The 12,494-nt window shown below is 41.9% G+C and overlaps 1 protein-coding gene across 1 annotated transcript in view; it reads right to left on the minus strand.

The window, feature by feature from the left end:
• The window catches only part of LOC119466257 (uncharacterized), a 30,431-nt gene extending 21,762 nt beyond the window's left edge, over nucleotides 1–8,669 (minus strand). The window contains exon 1 of the mRNA XM_037726734.2: nucleotides 8,502–8,669. Within this exon, the coding sequence (XP_037582662.1) occupies nucleotides 8,502–8,556 (55 nt within the window). The 5' untranslated portion in view covers nucleotides 8,557–8,669. The remainder of the gene's footprint in view (nucleotides 1–8,501) is intronic.
• Nucleotides 8,670–12,494: the final 3,825 nt, after the last annotated feature.

Raw genomic sequence — 12,494 nt, forward strand, 5'->3', positions numbered from 1 at the left:
CAGCATTCCAGAAAGATATGATTATCTATAGGAAACTAAGTGACCATATTGACACAATCAATCCATCTGCCTTCTATTGAAGTTATGGCCAATGTATCAGTTAAGAGTACGAGAAAGACATTTAAATGTGTATTAAGGAAAATAAATTACAATCTTTGGCATGATACGTTCAATACTCCAGTCACTCTTCTGAGCATATCATTCCGCGCGGGTATATTTAATTACCAGCCAAAAATGTAAGCAGTCCAACTGGGTAGCCTAGTTTCAGCAATTAATATAGAGGTCATTTGGGCTAATTAAGTACATTACGTGTCATATGGCCTTGTCAAAAAATGTAACATACTGTTGCTGGCACCAGCAGCAATTGTAACAGTTTAATTTTTCACCATACGGTAGAGTGAAACATTATGCGATGGTACTGTTTTGTATTGACAAGCAGCCATTAGGCATAGTTAAACCGTATTAAGGATTGACTTAAGCGGTTTGAGCGAATATATTAAGCTGCTTAATGAACGTACAAAAAATACACATTTGTTATTTTTGCCTCACATTGTTGTATCTACATATTTGCAGCATGCACCTGCAGCACCTTCGGAACGGCTTACACGAAGGTCAAGGCCAGCCTGGAAACCATGCTTGCCAAGGGGAAGCAGCTGTAAATATGTAAATATTCTCTTTTGATGATAGCATAAGACATGCATTTTAATAAATTAATGTATTATATCGTTCAATAAAAACAGTTATTTCAATATCGGTGCACGTGTTTTCTTTGTTGCACTGCATGAGTCTGCACTAGTGGAATTGCTTGAAATATTTGTTTCTGCAACATATGAGAGTGCAGCTGGTTCAGGATCATTAATAATCTATTAACATGAATGCATAAATGCAGATGGGAAGCAACAGGTGCACATGCATAATACACGTTCAAAATTTTGTTGCTGCCATATGTAAACAAAAATTTTAACTAACTTGCAGATTTCATTCAAGCGAATGCATTGCATGCAACTAAACTTTCTTCAATGTGCAATTGCACAAATGCTCATGCAGCTTTACATAATGATTCACGGCTGCATACATTTTAGATTTTTGACTGCTTCCATCTGCATGCATGCTTTTTTATGTACAGTTCCCTATGTATGTTCCCATATGCATACTGGGTACAATAAATTTTTGTAGACATTTCCAATAAACTGCTTATTAGCAAACCCCAGCAGCGAGTGTTTACAGAATAACATTGCCTGCCGAAACATAGTTGGCAAAATGTGGTGTATTATCTAGTATATATGGTGTCCCAGTAATTTTAGCCAAGCTGGTCAATGAAAATGAAAGGTTAAAAAACAACTCGGTGCAAGATATGATCCTAAAAAGACCTACAGGTCAGACCTCTGAATTCACGGCCGAATGCACGCCATAGGTCTTAAAATCGGATCTTATTGCAGTGTCTTTTCTTAATATTATTTTTCATTGAACAGCTTCACTAAATTTAAGTTAGCTGGGACACCCTGTAAAATTGTAAGGCTGAAGTCTATAGATTAGCAATAGACTGATCTACAGGAACTCTCTGTAGGCAGACTGTACCACATTCTACAAAAAGTGTAAGGCCATAAGTCCATAGACAGACTATATACTGGTCTATAGGAATAGTTTATAGTCTGTAGACATTTCATAGACATGTCTACAAAAGTAAAACTATATAGGCCTATAGACTTTTGTCTATAGACACTCTGCAGACATTTGTCTACAAAAGTGAATTTTCATTGATCTATAGACCGTCTATAGTCAGTCTATAGAATCAGACATTTTGTAGACTAGTCTACAAAATGTGTACGGCCATAAGTCTATAGATTGTCCATAGACTGGTCTATAGGAATAGTCTATAGATACTCTATAGGCGTTTGTAGATAGTTTATAGACTTATGTATACAAAAGTAAAACTAAATAAGCCTATAGACTTTTGTCTATAGACATTCTGCAGACATTTGTCTACAAAAGTGAATTTTCATTGATCTATAGACCGTCTATAGTCAGTCTATAGACTCAGACATTTTGTAGACTAGTCTACAAATAGTGTATGGCCATAAGTCCATAGACTGTCTATAGACTGGTCTATAGGAATAGTCTATGGATAGTCTATAGCCATCTGTCTATAGACATTTTATAGACTTATTTCTACAAAAGCAAAACTATATAAGCCTATAGACATTTGTCTATAGACATTCTATAGACATTTGTCTACAAAAGTGAAATTTCATTGATCTATAGACAGTCTATAGTCAGTCTATAGACTCAGACATTTTGTAGACTAGTCTACAATTAGTGTATGGCCATAAGTCCATAGACTGTCTGTAGACTAGTCTAAAGAAATGTCTACAAAAAGTCTGTTGACTTCATAGACAAATGTCTACACACTTTATATAGACTTTCTACAAAAATTTTTGTAAGGGATGGTTTATAGAGTAGAACATCGCGTATCTTTGCTGGGGGAACCGTTTTTGAAATCTACCGTTGGACCAACATTGGTCGCTGTATATGTGATATTGGGCAAGTGTCGCTCTTTATAATGAACCTCTCTTACGCCAGCTTAGGTATGTGCCGCCTTGACGCCACCTTGAGTCACTGGGTAAGTGCCTCTCTTTAATGATAAAAAATTAAAAAATGCCCTTGAAGGTTTATGCCGTGCTAGGCGGAATTGAACCAACCAGCGTCATAGATATTTAGACACTTGGCAAGTGCGGATTTTGAATCGGCGCCGTTAGGCGGCGCCGCATGTTCAAAACGATGCGGGACAGAGGAACTCGGCTCCATAACGCCTCATAAACGACGCATTTCGGGTGTGACAATACGATGTGTCGCCGCATTGCTCCAATGCTGATCACAATAAAGTCCACAATCATCGTGAGATGGGTTCTTCTGGGATTTTTTTTGCGTATATACATTTTATAATGTTTCCGAATTTATTTTTCTAAGACAAGCCTATCCTCCGTTGCTTGAGCTTTGTAGGACCTGTGTTCCTCATACCGATCGTCTCGCGGCATGTTATTGCTATTCTCTGCTAAATACGAGTACACGTGGAGAGACTGCGTTGGAGAGGGTGTACAATAACTTGGCTACACCATTTTTATATCTTATAAATGTGTTTATGTCTTATAACTTTACATATCTTTATATTTTGAACTTTTATATCTTATAGAAAGTAAAAAATTCAGTTCTAGTAGCAGGAAAATAGTTTATTAATGAGCAAATGACAGTGAATATAGTAATATATTAATCGCAAGATCGCCGTAACCACGAGTTCACCCGACATCTAATGTATGTCTGCGCCCGTGCACAAATGCTTCATACACTTTGCATTCTGTATACGTTAGTGCAAGGGTCGGCCACATGCTAACACAGACGGCGGTTCCAAAAAGACAGTACAGTTGACTTTCAGTCCACTGTACAGAGTATAAGTTCGTAACATCACATAAATAACTAAACTGTACCACATATCTGAAACGCTGGTCCAACACCTTTTCCAATAAAAAGTCCTTTAGGAATGTCATCACCATTTCCTGCAGGTTGCTCGCTGACTCCGGCCTAAGTAATTTTTTATATTGAAAATGGAAACATGACCATTCTGATTAGTTTTTCATTAACGCTCTTTCCGGCGGCATATTTTCGGCAGCCCAAAGGGCGTAGTACAAGTTATCGATTTCAATGTCTGCAACATGCACTGGAGGAGTTGAGCAGCGTATCCCATGCAGAAAACTACTTGTACGTGCTGCTTGCTACCGAAGCGTGTAAATTAACGTCCCCACGTACCGCGGGATGTCTGATGCTGAGCTGAGTTTTCCTGAATAACCCATTGTGAATTGGCGCGTTACCGCCCCTCGCTTTACGTGGGCGTTTTCATGTTCACCGGGCAGCACAATTGAATGGCGGTAAGACGCATTGTCTCCTTTCGCACAAGAACGCTGTGCTGCCACGATAAGCGCAAACTTCTCCCTGATACCAGGTACGAGCAATAACCCAAACTTATCTTTCCTTTGTCTCCCACGTGCTTCTGATGAACCCCATCGCACTGAACAAAGCAGGGGCGTTTCACTTCTCACGAAATGCGTGAGTTTATTTTATATGTTAACCGGCGCCTCGACAGAAAGAAAACGATTAGATAACATTAGTGCACGGGTACAGCATCTTTTTAACCTTGGTAGCTGGTACCGCTCCTTTTCTTTGTACGAATAGATGGATTCCCGCAGCGACTATGACATTGTGCTGCCGAATGCAAGGTAGAGGGTGCAATAGCCGGTCCGAAGCGGTTGCAGACAGAAGGGTGTAATATGTAAAACACTTACTTATCGAGTTTCGGGTAGACCTTAAAGAACGTCATTTGGTTGAAATCGAACCTGAAGTGCCGCCTCTCATATACACCCGTGCTGCGATTCGTGACGTTAACAAACTCTTGTCATTCAATTAACGCACATATTTTCAGAGTCAGCCGTCAATTCCAAACATATAAATAAAACTAATTAAATAATTGTGACGTCGCGGGCTCTCGTAATTTACCGCGGTTGCATAGAGATGCGATTAACATGTCAAGTAGCGTTAGGTGTCTTTATGTTCACATTTTCATTTCCAACAAACATTCGAGTACTTGCCAATTCTGAAAAAAAACACTTTCATCCCAGTGTGGTTGCCAGGGAAAGAAAAAAAATGTTTTTTCAGCCTCCCCTCCAGTAATTAAGGGGGGGGGGGGGCTGAAATCAAGTGTTCGATGAACTCTCTCCATGGATTCGTGCTTTGCCTTTAAACGACACAAATGTGATACATGAAAAGCAAGTGCCTCTACATCGAGGCAAAAAGAAAATGCTGTCGTTTGCAGTAAATAGAGTACATATGCCTACCGTCACCGTGACGTATGCAGCAGAACTGTTTCGTGATTTTTCAAGAGTATTTTACGCAAATTTGTACGAAGTGCGGCATTAGCAAGGCTTAGAAGGCAAAAGAAATATTTAGCAACAGTAAATATGCATGAAATAGCGGCTAGCATCTGGCTATAGGTAATATCACAAGGACTAATCTTTCGCATCTTTCAAGCAACATCTGTCCATAAATGGTGCAATATTTTTTCCTGAGTCGCATACACCGGTACATAAACTCAAAACGTAGCGCAATTGTAGATATCACTATCGTGGCCCAGCGTTCTTGCGCTTGCAGACTGGTACTTTGGCACTATCGCAAAGATAGCACGATGCGTGCGAGTAGACATCTGCTAGACTGAGTACCACCCATGCCAGGTCGGTCACACACCAACCCACGCTAAGTGCTCCATATTTGCGGTGTATAAGTCAGGACCATGAACCTTCGTTGTAGCAAACAAGAAGCCCGAAGGGGGCTTCAAACATCAACGTTTGTTTCCTTTATTGTTCTGTGTTCTGGCGTGTGTTTCTTTCCTGTTGCTTCATTAGGGAGAACTTTAGTTGACTCAATCATTTTCACTTTAGAAGCCATAGCGAAGTCCTGGTTCATTATCATTGGTTTATTTTCATCTGTGTCAAGAAGTACGAAAACTAGGCACATACAGATACAAGCCTGACGAAATGAACAACAGAGACTATCTGCAGAAGAAGTGTAGACGTTTTCAAATCAAACTGTTCAATGCAATATCAATAAATTGTTTGCGGTGTGGTGCGTATAAGCTGATACTAGAAACAATAGATCTCGAACTCACGCATGTGAAGTGGTCTATTAGCAACCCCCAAAACTTTCAGCAGTAAAGTAACTTTGCAAGCATGACGGCTCAGATACCATAGCCGGTTTTTATGAAATAGTTTGTTATAAGGACGTTCATTTTCCAGTTCGAAATAGCTTTGGTCATTATATAGTCTTTGAGCATTTTATTGATAGGACGGAATCGTTAGTACATCGCACATAAGCCACCGTGGCGACTTATAGAAGCGCTGACGTTGTGCTGCTGAGCACTAGTTTGCGGAATCTAAACCTGGACGCAGCCACTGCATTTTGATAAGCGCGAAATGCAAAAAAAAGAAGGAAGTCCAGTGTGCTGTGCATTGGGTGTGCGTTAAAGATCCCCACGTGGTCAAAATTTCACTAGTCCCCCCTCCCCTCTGGCGTGCCTCATAATAAAATCGTTGTTTTAGCACGTAATAACACAGGATGCATATTTGGGCTTTAACATAGCACACCATCCTCTAACTCAATTGCACAGCAGTATTGTTGACCGAGGTTTTACTGAACTCCACAATGTGTTGTACAAAAAGCATATATTTAAACTCGAACTATTCCAAAAGTACTGCGATTCCGAAACTACTCCAGGTTCCCTGGCCAGAGCATGCTAGCTCAGGCCGACCTCTCTGCCTTTCAAATAAATTATATCTCCTCTATAGAACGGCCTAACTCATAATCTTCCTAATGCGCGTACTCCTGGCGTGCTGCACACTTCCCTAACAGCAGCTCGTAAAGAGCGCGCATTGAGTAATAGCTGCACGATCTCGTCTGCGTTGCAGATGATAGCCCTTTTTTTATTTCCCAGTCAGTGGATGGTTTCCGTAATGTTCTCTAGGCAGACAAGCCTAGAAAGAAACCCATACGTGTGTTTTCTGACCCGGAGCGATAAGACGGCGCGGTTTCACATGCCGCGATAGCAGCCGCACCTGCGGTCTCCGTACAAAGTGCACCGAAATCAACATTTACTACGACGGTTAAGGTTTCCTGTGCGGCGGTAGTCTTAAGCAAACAGATATTTGTCCCGAATGCCTTGTTCCTCCCTATCGAATTTGTTTATTAATGAATAAGTTTATTTATTTTAAAAACCTGCATCTGCTGACAAGGCATTATTACATGGGGGAAACAGTGTGTATACAAAAATAGGAAAGCCATTCGCGCATGACTCAACTGAGTCACGCGAAGTCCTTACAACGTGAACTAGAACGTGCCTGCTGGAATGTGCGTCCGCAACACAATGTCCAAGTTTTTTTTTTTTTTAATGCCGCTGCGCGATTTCAGTAATTTGACAACGTGACTTGAAGTTCACAATGAAGTTCTGCAAGGTCGATCCTTCTCTCCATAGAATAAAACGCACTAAAAAATGAGCGTCGCCAGCCCAGTCGGAAATAATCGCTGGTCACGCTGTAAGGGGTGCGGTAGAATGACGCAAACTATGGCAAATTTTGCATCGGACAAATACTTGCTTTCATTCCCACTTCCTTTGCTTTCTATGGCCGGAACGTGTGACTTAGTGCGCCTCGGCTATCAGACTTGTGCGGGCATTTTCGCCGGTCATGCTCGCATTTTACCAGCTAGACAAATCTTAATTCTGTTTCGCTTGGATGCATTAAATTTTTTATTTGCCGAGTTAAGTTAGGATTCGTCGAAAAAAAAACACCTAAATACGCGTATTGCGTGTGTGGTTTTCCAACGGATATCTCGTGTCGTGATGACTCCAGTAGATTCAGCTTCATGTGATCCCATATATCGCATACCCGTCCGCGTACCATGGAATTCACGAAACATTTAGCTACAGCACAAGAAGCTATCGACGGATCCACAATGTTGAACCGACACCTTAAGAGGAAGCTCTAGCTCTTAACTACAGACAGGGGAATGGAAAGATTGATTTTATCTGGAACCACTGCTCCGATTCTGATGTGGTTTAATGCATCGAAAGGAAAACAATGAAATCCTCTACCTAGCGCATTTCCAATTGTTGCGAGGAAAATTTTGGAGAAATTCATGAATGTTGTAAATTCAAAAAAGAAAAAAAATCACAGTACATTGCATTTGTCCGTTTCAGATGCTCTCACATATGCTGTTTAAAGAACTGCTATGGGTATTTTTGGTTAAGAGTTCCGGATTTGTAACCTGTTTGAGGTCTTAAATACACATTCTCCTTCCAAAAGTTGCTTTACTTTTGTTTGCTCCTCAATGCAGTCCAATTCGTTCAAATTGGCCAGTGTTTATATCATAAAACAATTTCTACAGTTTACATGTATTTGAATAGAGAAATCGCAGTTGACCACGAGCTAGATCTTCTACTTAAGGTTCAAGAAGTCCAGGAGCCCTCACGCAGGAAGAAATATAGAATAAAGCATGTGTTGATGCCGGAAAGCATTCTGAGCTTATGCTTATATATATACGCGTGACATATGGACAGTTTTTTTTCTCTATGTGATGATGATGTTCTATGACAGTTTTAGACCCACAACGAAGAAAGCTGCGTCAATTTTATCCACCTACGGGCTTCAATCTGGCTTTGTTTCGTACCAATTATGCCACTGCCTCTTCAGCCGAGTCGGGTCAGACACACTGCGGATCGGGTCTAGCGAAATCATAGCGGCATGAACAATTTCCTATGATTTCTGAGCAGGCCGGGACGTAGCGGACTCGCACTTGCGTTCCGCAAAGAGCTCATAGGTTCGCGAAATACGATCTCTACCAACTTGAGAAAAAAAAAACGTTCACTAATTGTGATTACCTGCTTAAAGCAGGTGTCGATGCCTCACCTGACTGAACTCCAGCGAGCAGTACTGCGAGCGCTGTAAACCTCCAGCTAGCCATGTTGAACAGGTGCTAGAATGGGGCGTTGCTTGACGAGTGGAACGTGACAGAGGTGCTGCTGCACGGATGCCACGCGGGGTAGTTTGCGCGCTCTGCCAGGTAGCGATATGGAAGCGACGCTTTAAATGGGTCGTCTTTCTGATAGCGAGGAACGCAGGCCGACCCGAGAGATATGACCCGGCTTCTCTCTGTCGCTCCTAACTGGCCAAGGTGAAATCCCGTACCCGCGACCGGAGCTTGCGATTGAGAACGCGTACGGTAGCTTATCGGATCCTCCCTCCAACACGCTGAATCCCCGAGATAGGCGCAATTAGGCTGGCGAAGAACAAAGAACAAACGATAACGGGATCGGGCATATGCGTGGGGGGGGGGGGGGGTGATCAGGTTCAGAAATTCAGGGCATCAACTTCTCCGTCGACTCTAATTCCCCCATGACCTGTAAACAATCAGGATTTCCAAGCGGCATCGTTGCTTATTTGTGATGACTAGCAGCGCTGTCTAGTAGCGCAGTCGTCAGTGGAAAAAAAAAAAGGACGCCTTACCCCTCATGACACCCCTAGCCATGTCTCTTATTACGGCTGTGCTGCAATTTCAAATAGCGAGAACGGTTTATTATAAAAGCACTTAGCCCAGAAACAAACTGGCTGGGAGCACATTGGTTATGGTTTCATATTGGCTATAGGGAGAAAAGTACCACAATTTCCGGACTATCCTTTACGAACTATACTTATTTAAAAGTTAAAATTTCCTTTGCGGCAAATTATCTATGGGGGCGGACTATATGTAATTTCGTTATTAAGGTTCGTAGGCACACTTGTAAAAGAACGCGTTCACCAACTGGGCCTGCAACATTTTATCCTGCTAAATCACCTGGCCCATTTGACTCAATATGCGCGAAAGTGACAGAAAGAAACGAACTCTATACCGGTTGCGTACGATCTAAACAAAGCTGATAATTCGACAATGGGCTAGTTCGTCAAACATACTGAAATTCGTGTGCCATAACCATGAAATGATTAAATAAGTGCAAGAACACAACACAGGACACCCAGCGCAAATTTATACCCAAGTCAAAATTCGTCCCTGTGGACTATAGATGAGGTGCGGACTGTAGGAGGTAAATCATTTTAAGCTCAAACTTGTCTACACAGCGGGTGGAGACTATAGTCTTTAAAATACGGTACATCCAAATATGCACGAAATCGATTTTTTTTTCAATGTGACTCTCAAAACAAGCTGCCACTTAATGTGGACTGTATTACATTATTTTGCACTTGTCGGTGAAAAGACTTCGTCGACGAGTTGTTGAGATTATGCCACAAGGTAAACAAGTTTGTTAGGGCTTGTTGGTGGGCTAGGTGGCTCTTTTGCGTAGTGCATGAATAACACCACGAAAAGACATGGACGAGAAGGCGACGCACATGTGCAATAGAGTGGCAAGTTGAGCTAGCTGGTGCATATTCCTCGTGTAAAAGTGGGGATATCGCACCACAGAAGCCGATCAAGAGAAGAATAAGTAGACAGGACGCACGCTGACTCACAGGTGAACTTTATTGGGTGAAATATGACATATATATATAGAATGAACGAAAAAGACGTCATCATGCTCAGTGGCCATCCAGAGCGCTGCCGTCAAAATCTTGCGTTCAAACATTTCACCACATATACTCGCTGATTTACAACTACTTTATAATAAAACAACTGCTTACAACAACTACAGCTTTTCCATTCACAATTAGAGCAATTAGAACAACAACAATTACCTACAGCAATTACAAAAATTATGTTTACAACTACTTTTACAATACAAGTAGTTGTAAAAGGAGTTGTGAGTCAGCGCATCTGTGTGTCGCCTTCTCGTCCTTGCCTTTTCGCGCTGTTATTCATTCACTACCAAGGTAAACAAGATCTCAATGAGACGATTCAAGCACCTACATTATATTGGCATTACTTCTTCGATGCCTTGCTTTATTCGCGGAAAGGCTCTGCACACAGCTCCTGAAAACTTCTGCACAAAGCTCAGCTTAAGCGCACAGTTTAAGTACTCTTTTGTGAGGACGCCTGTGTAATCGATTCCAACTCCTTATAAATACTGTGTAACTTGTCCGGTGGACGTACACAAGCCATATGGAATTCCTGAGCTACATAACTGAACGCTTTCGGAGGGACGGATCGACGTGTTTCAAGTCGCCCCGGGAATTTCGGATACTAACTCAAGATGCCCTACATGGGGGGCGTAACTAGGCCAAACAGGGTCGCTTTCCAATAGACTAAGAGCATCACCAGAATATGTAAATTTGATAAGAAGAATACCATTTTAAAATCTGGCGCTAACGTTTGTATATGCGCTATTCTACGGCGGTCCATCCAGAATCAAATTATGGACAATACATAGGTCGACTTAAACTTCGTCTTACTAGTATTAAACGACTGGGGATTTTCTTTTAACCTTCCCGATAGTCATGATTTATCGCAGATTTGTTGCATAGCAATGGTTAGTTTTATTTATATAACAATTTCTTCGGTTTTAGAGTCGTTTCAATCCGTATACAAACAAAAATAACCGCTCAGGCGAAAAAAAATGAGCCACGCTTGTTGAGTGCTGGGTGCTGTACACCAGATATGGTCCAGGCTTATTACACACACGTACTAGATAACATATCGACCTATTTATGAGCGCAAGTCACTTAACTGCAACAAATAAAAGCTTTGAGACCAATACACAGGACAATTTAACCATGGTAAAAAACAGCAAACAGCGCTAAAGAGATGTGCAGAAGGTAGAACGCAGGAAGAGCGTTGACTACCAACAAAAAATGCAAATTTTTTTGTTGGCAGTCAGCGCTCGTCCTGTGTTCTACCTTCTGTCCATCTATTTAGTCCTGTTTTCTACCATGGATTCATACCAACGAGCTCGCCTTCGAACCCTTTCAAGTTACAATTGAACCACGAAGCCCAATAAAAGAATTATTAGCGTGCTTTTTTTACGAAGCCGTGTCAGGCCTCTGACAAAAAAAAATATATTTATACCTATAATTGCGTTGTAGTGCACGTTAAAGAACTGCAGGTGTTCAAAATTAATCCGGAGCCCTCCACTACGGCGTGCCTCATAATCAGAACTGGTTTTGGCACGTAAAACCCCAGAAAGAAGAAGAACCTATAGTCCTCACGGCGACTGTACGATTGCGGCGTCGCATGTTTCTCTATAGAAATCGTAGTATGAAACTCGGTTGTTAAAGACTACCCGAACTGTACACTTGTTAGGGCTTACGCTGATTGAAATGGCATCCAAGAGTTGAAGCAAGCGCACTCCGGTTATTTGTGAACACTGCTGTTCGCTTACTTATTGACTTGTACCGTCCTCCGATCCTCTCCTTACTGGCAGTGTAGACAGGCCTCGCGACTGTTCCTTTTTAATGACCGTGTATTGATGGCATTCTCTGGCAGTCGTAAATGGGTTAATTTTGCAGTGTTGTACATGTGCGCAAGCACTCTCTGCACACGGGACACAGCAATTGTGACAGGACAACGCAGCTCTCCGATCGCTGCAGCGTGATCAAGGGACACCGTAAAATGAGTGCACGTGAAGTTCATACACAATACTACATGTGCGTAAGCTTGCCGTGAGTATCATTGTTTCAAAACGAAATATCATATCCGTCGCATTAGACGCTTCTCACTAGTTGACGCCCGTGTTTTTTGTTTTCAACCTGCTGTGACTGACGTGTTGAACACCTGCCGTGTCTCCCATATGGTGTGTGTGTACAACGCCACAAAGATAGCACAAGGTTTACACACTCCGATCTATGACATGATGCTACTGGCCCGACTGTCATAGAATCTAATGGGGATGCCCCCGCGTAGGAAACAGTGATTTTGACGTCACCGCTGTCGTCATGCCAGCCTTGGCAATGGAAATTTCGGGCCAGGTAGCATGA

The sequence above is a fragment of the Dermacentor silvarum genome, chromosome 10 (assembly GCF_013339745.2).
Source record: "Dermacentor silvarum isolate Dsil-2018 chromosome 10, BIME_Dsil_1.4, whole genome shotgun sequence".
NCBI lineage: Eukaryota > Metazoa > Arthropoda > Arachnida > Ixodida > Ixodidae > Dermacentor > Dermacentor silvarum.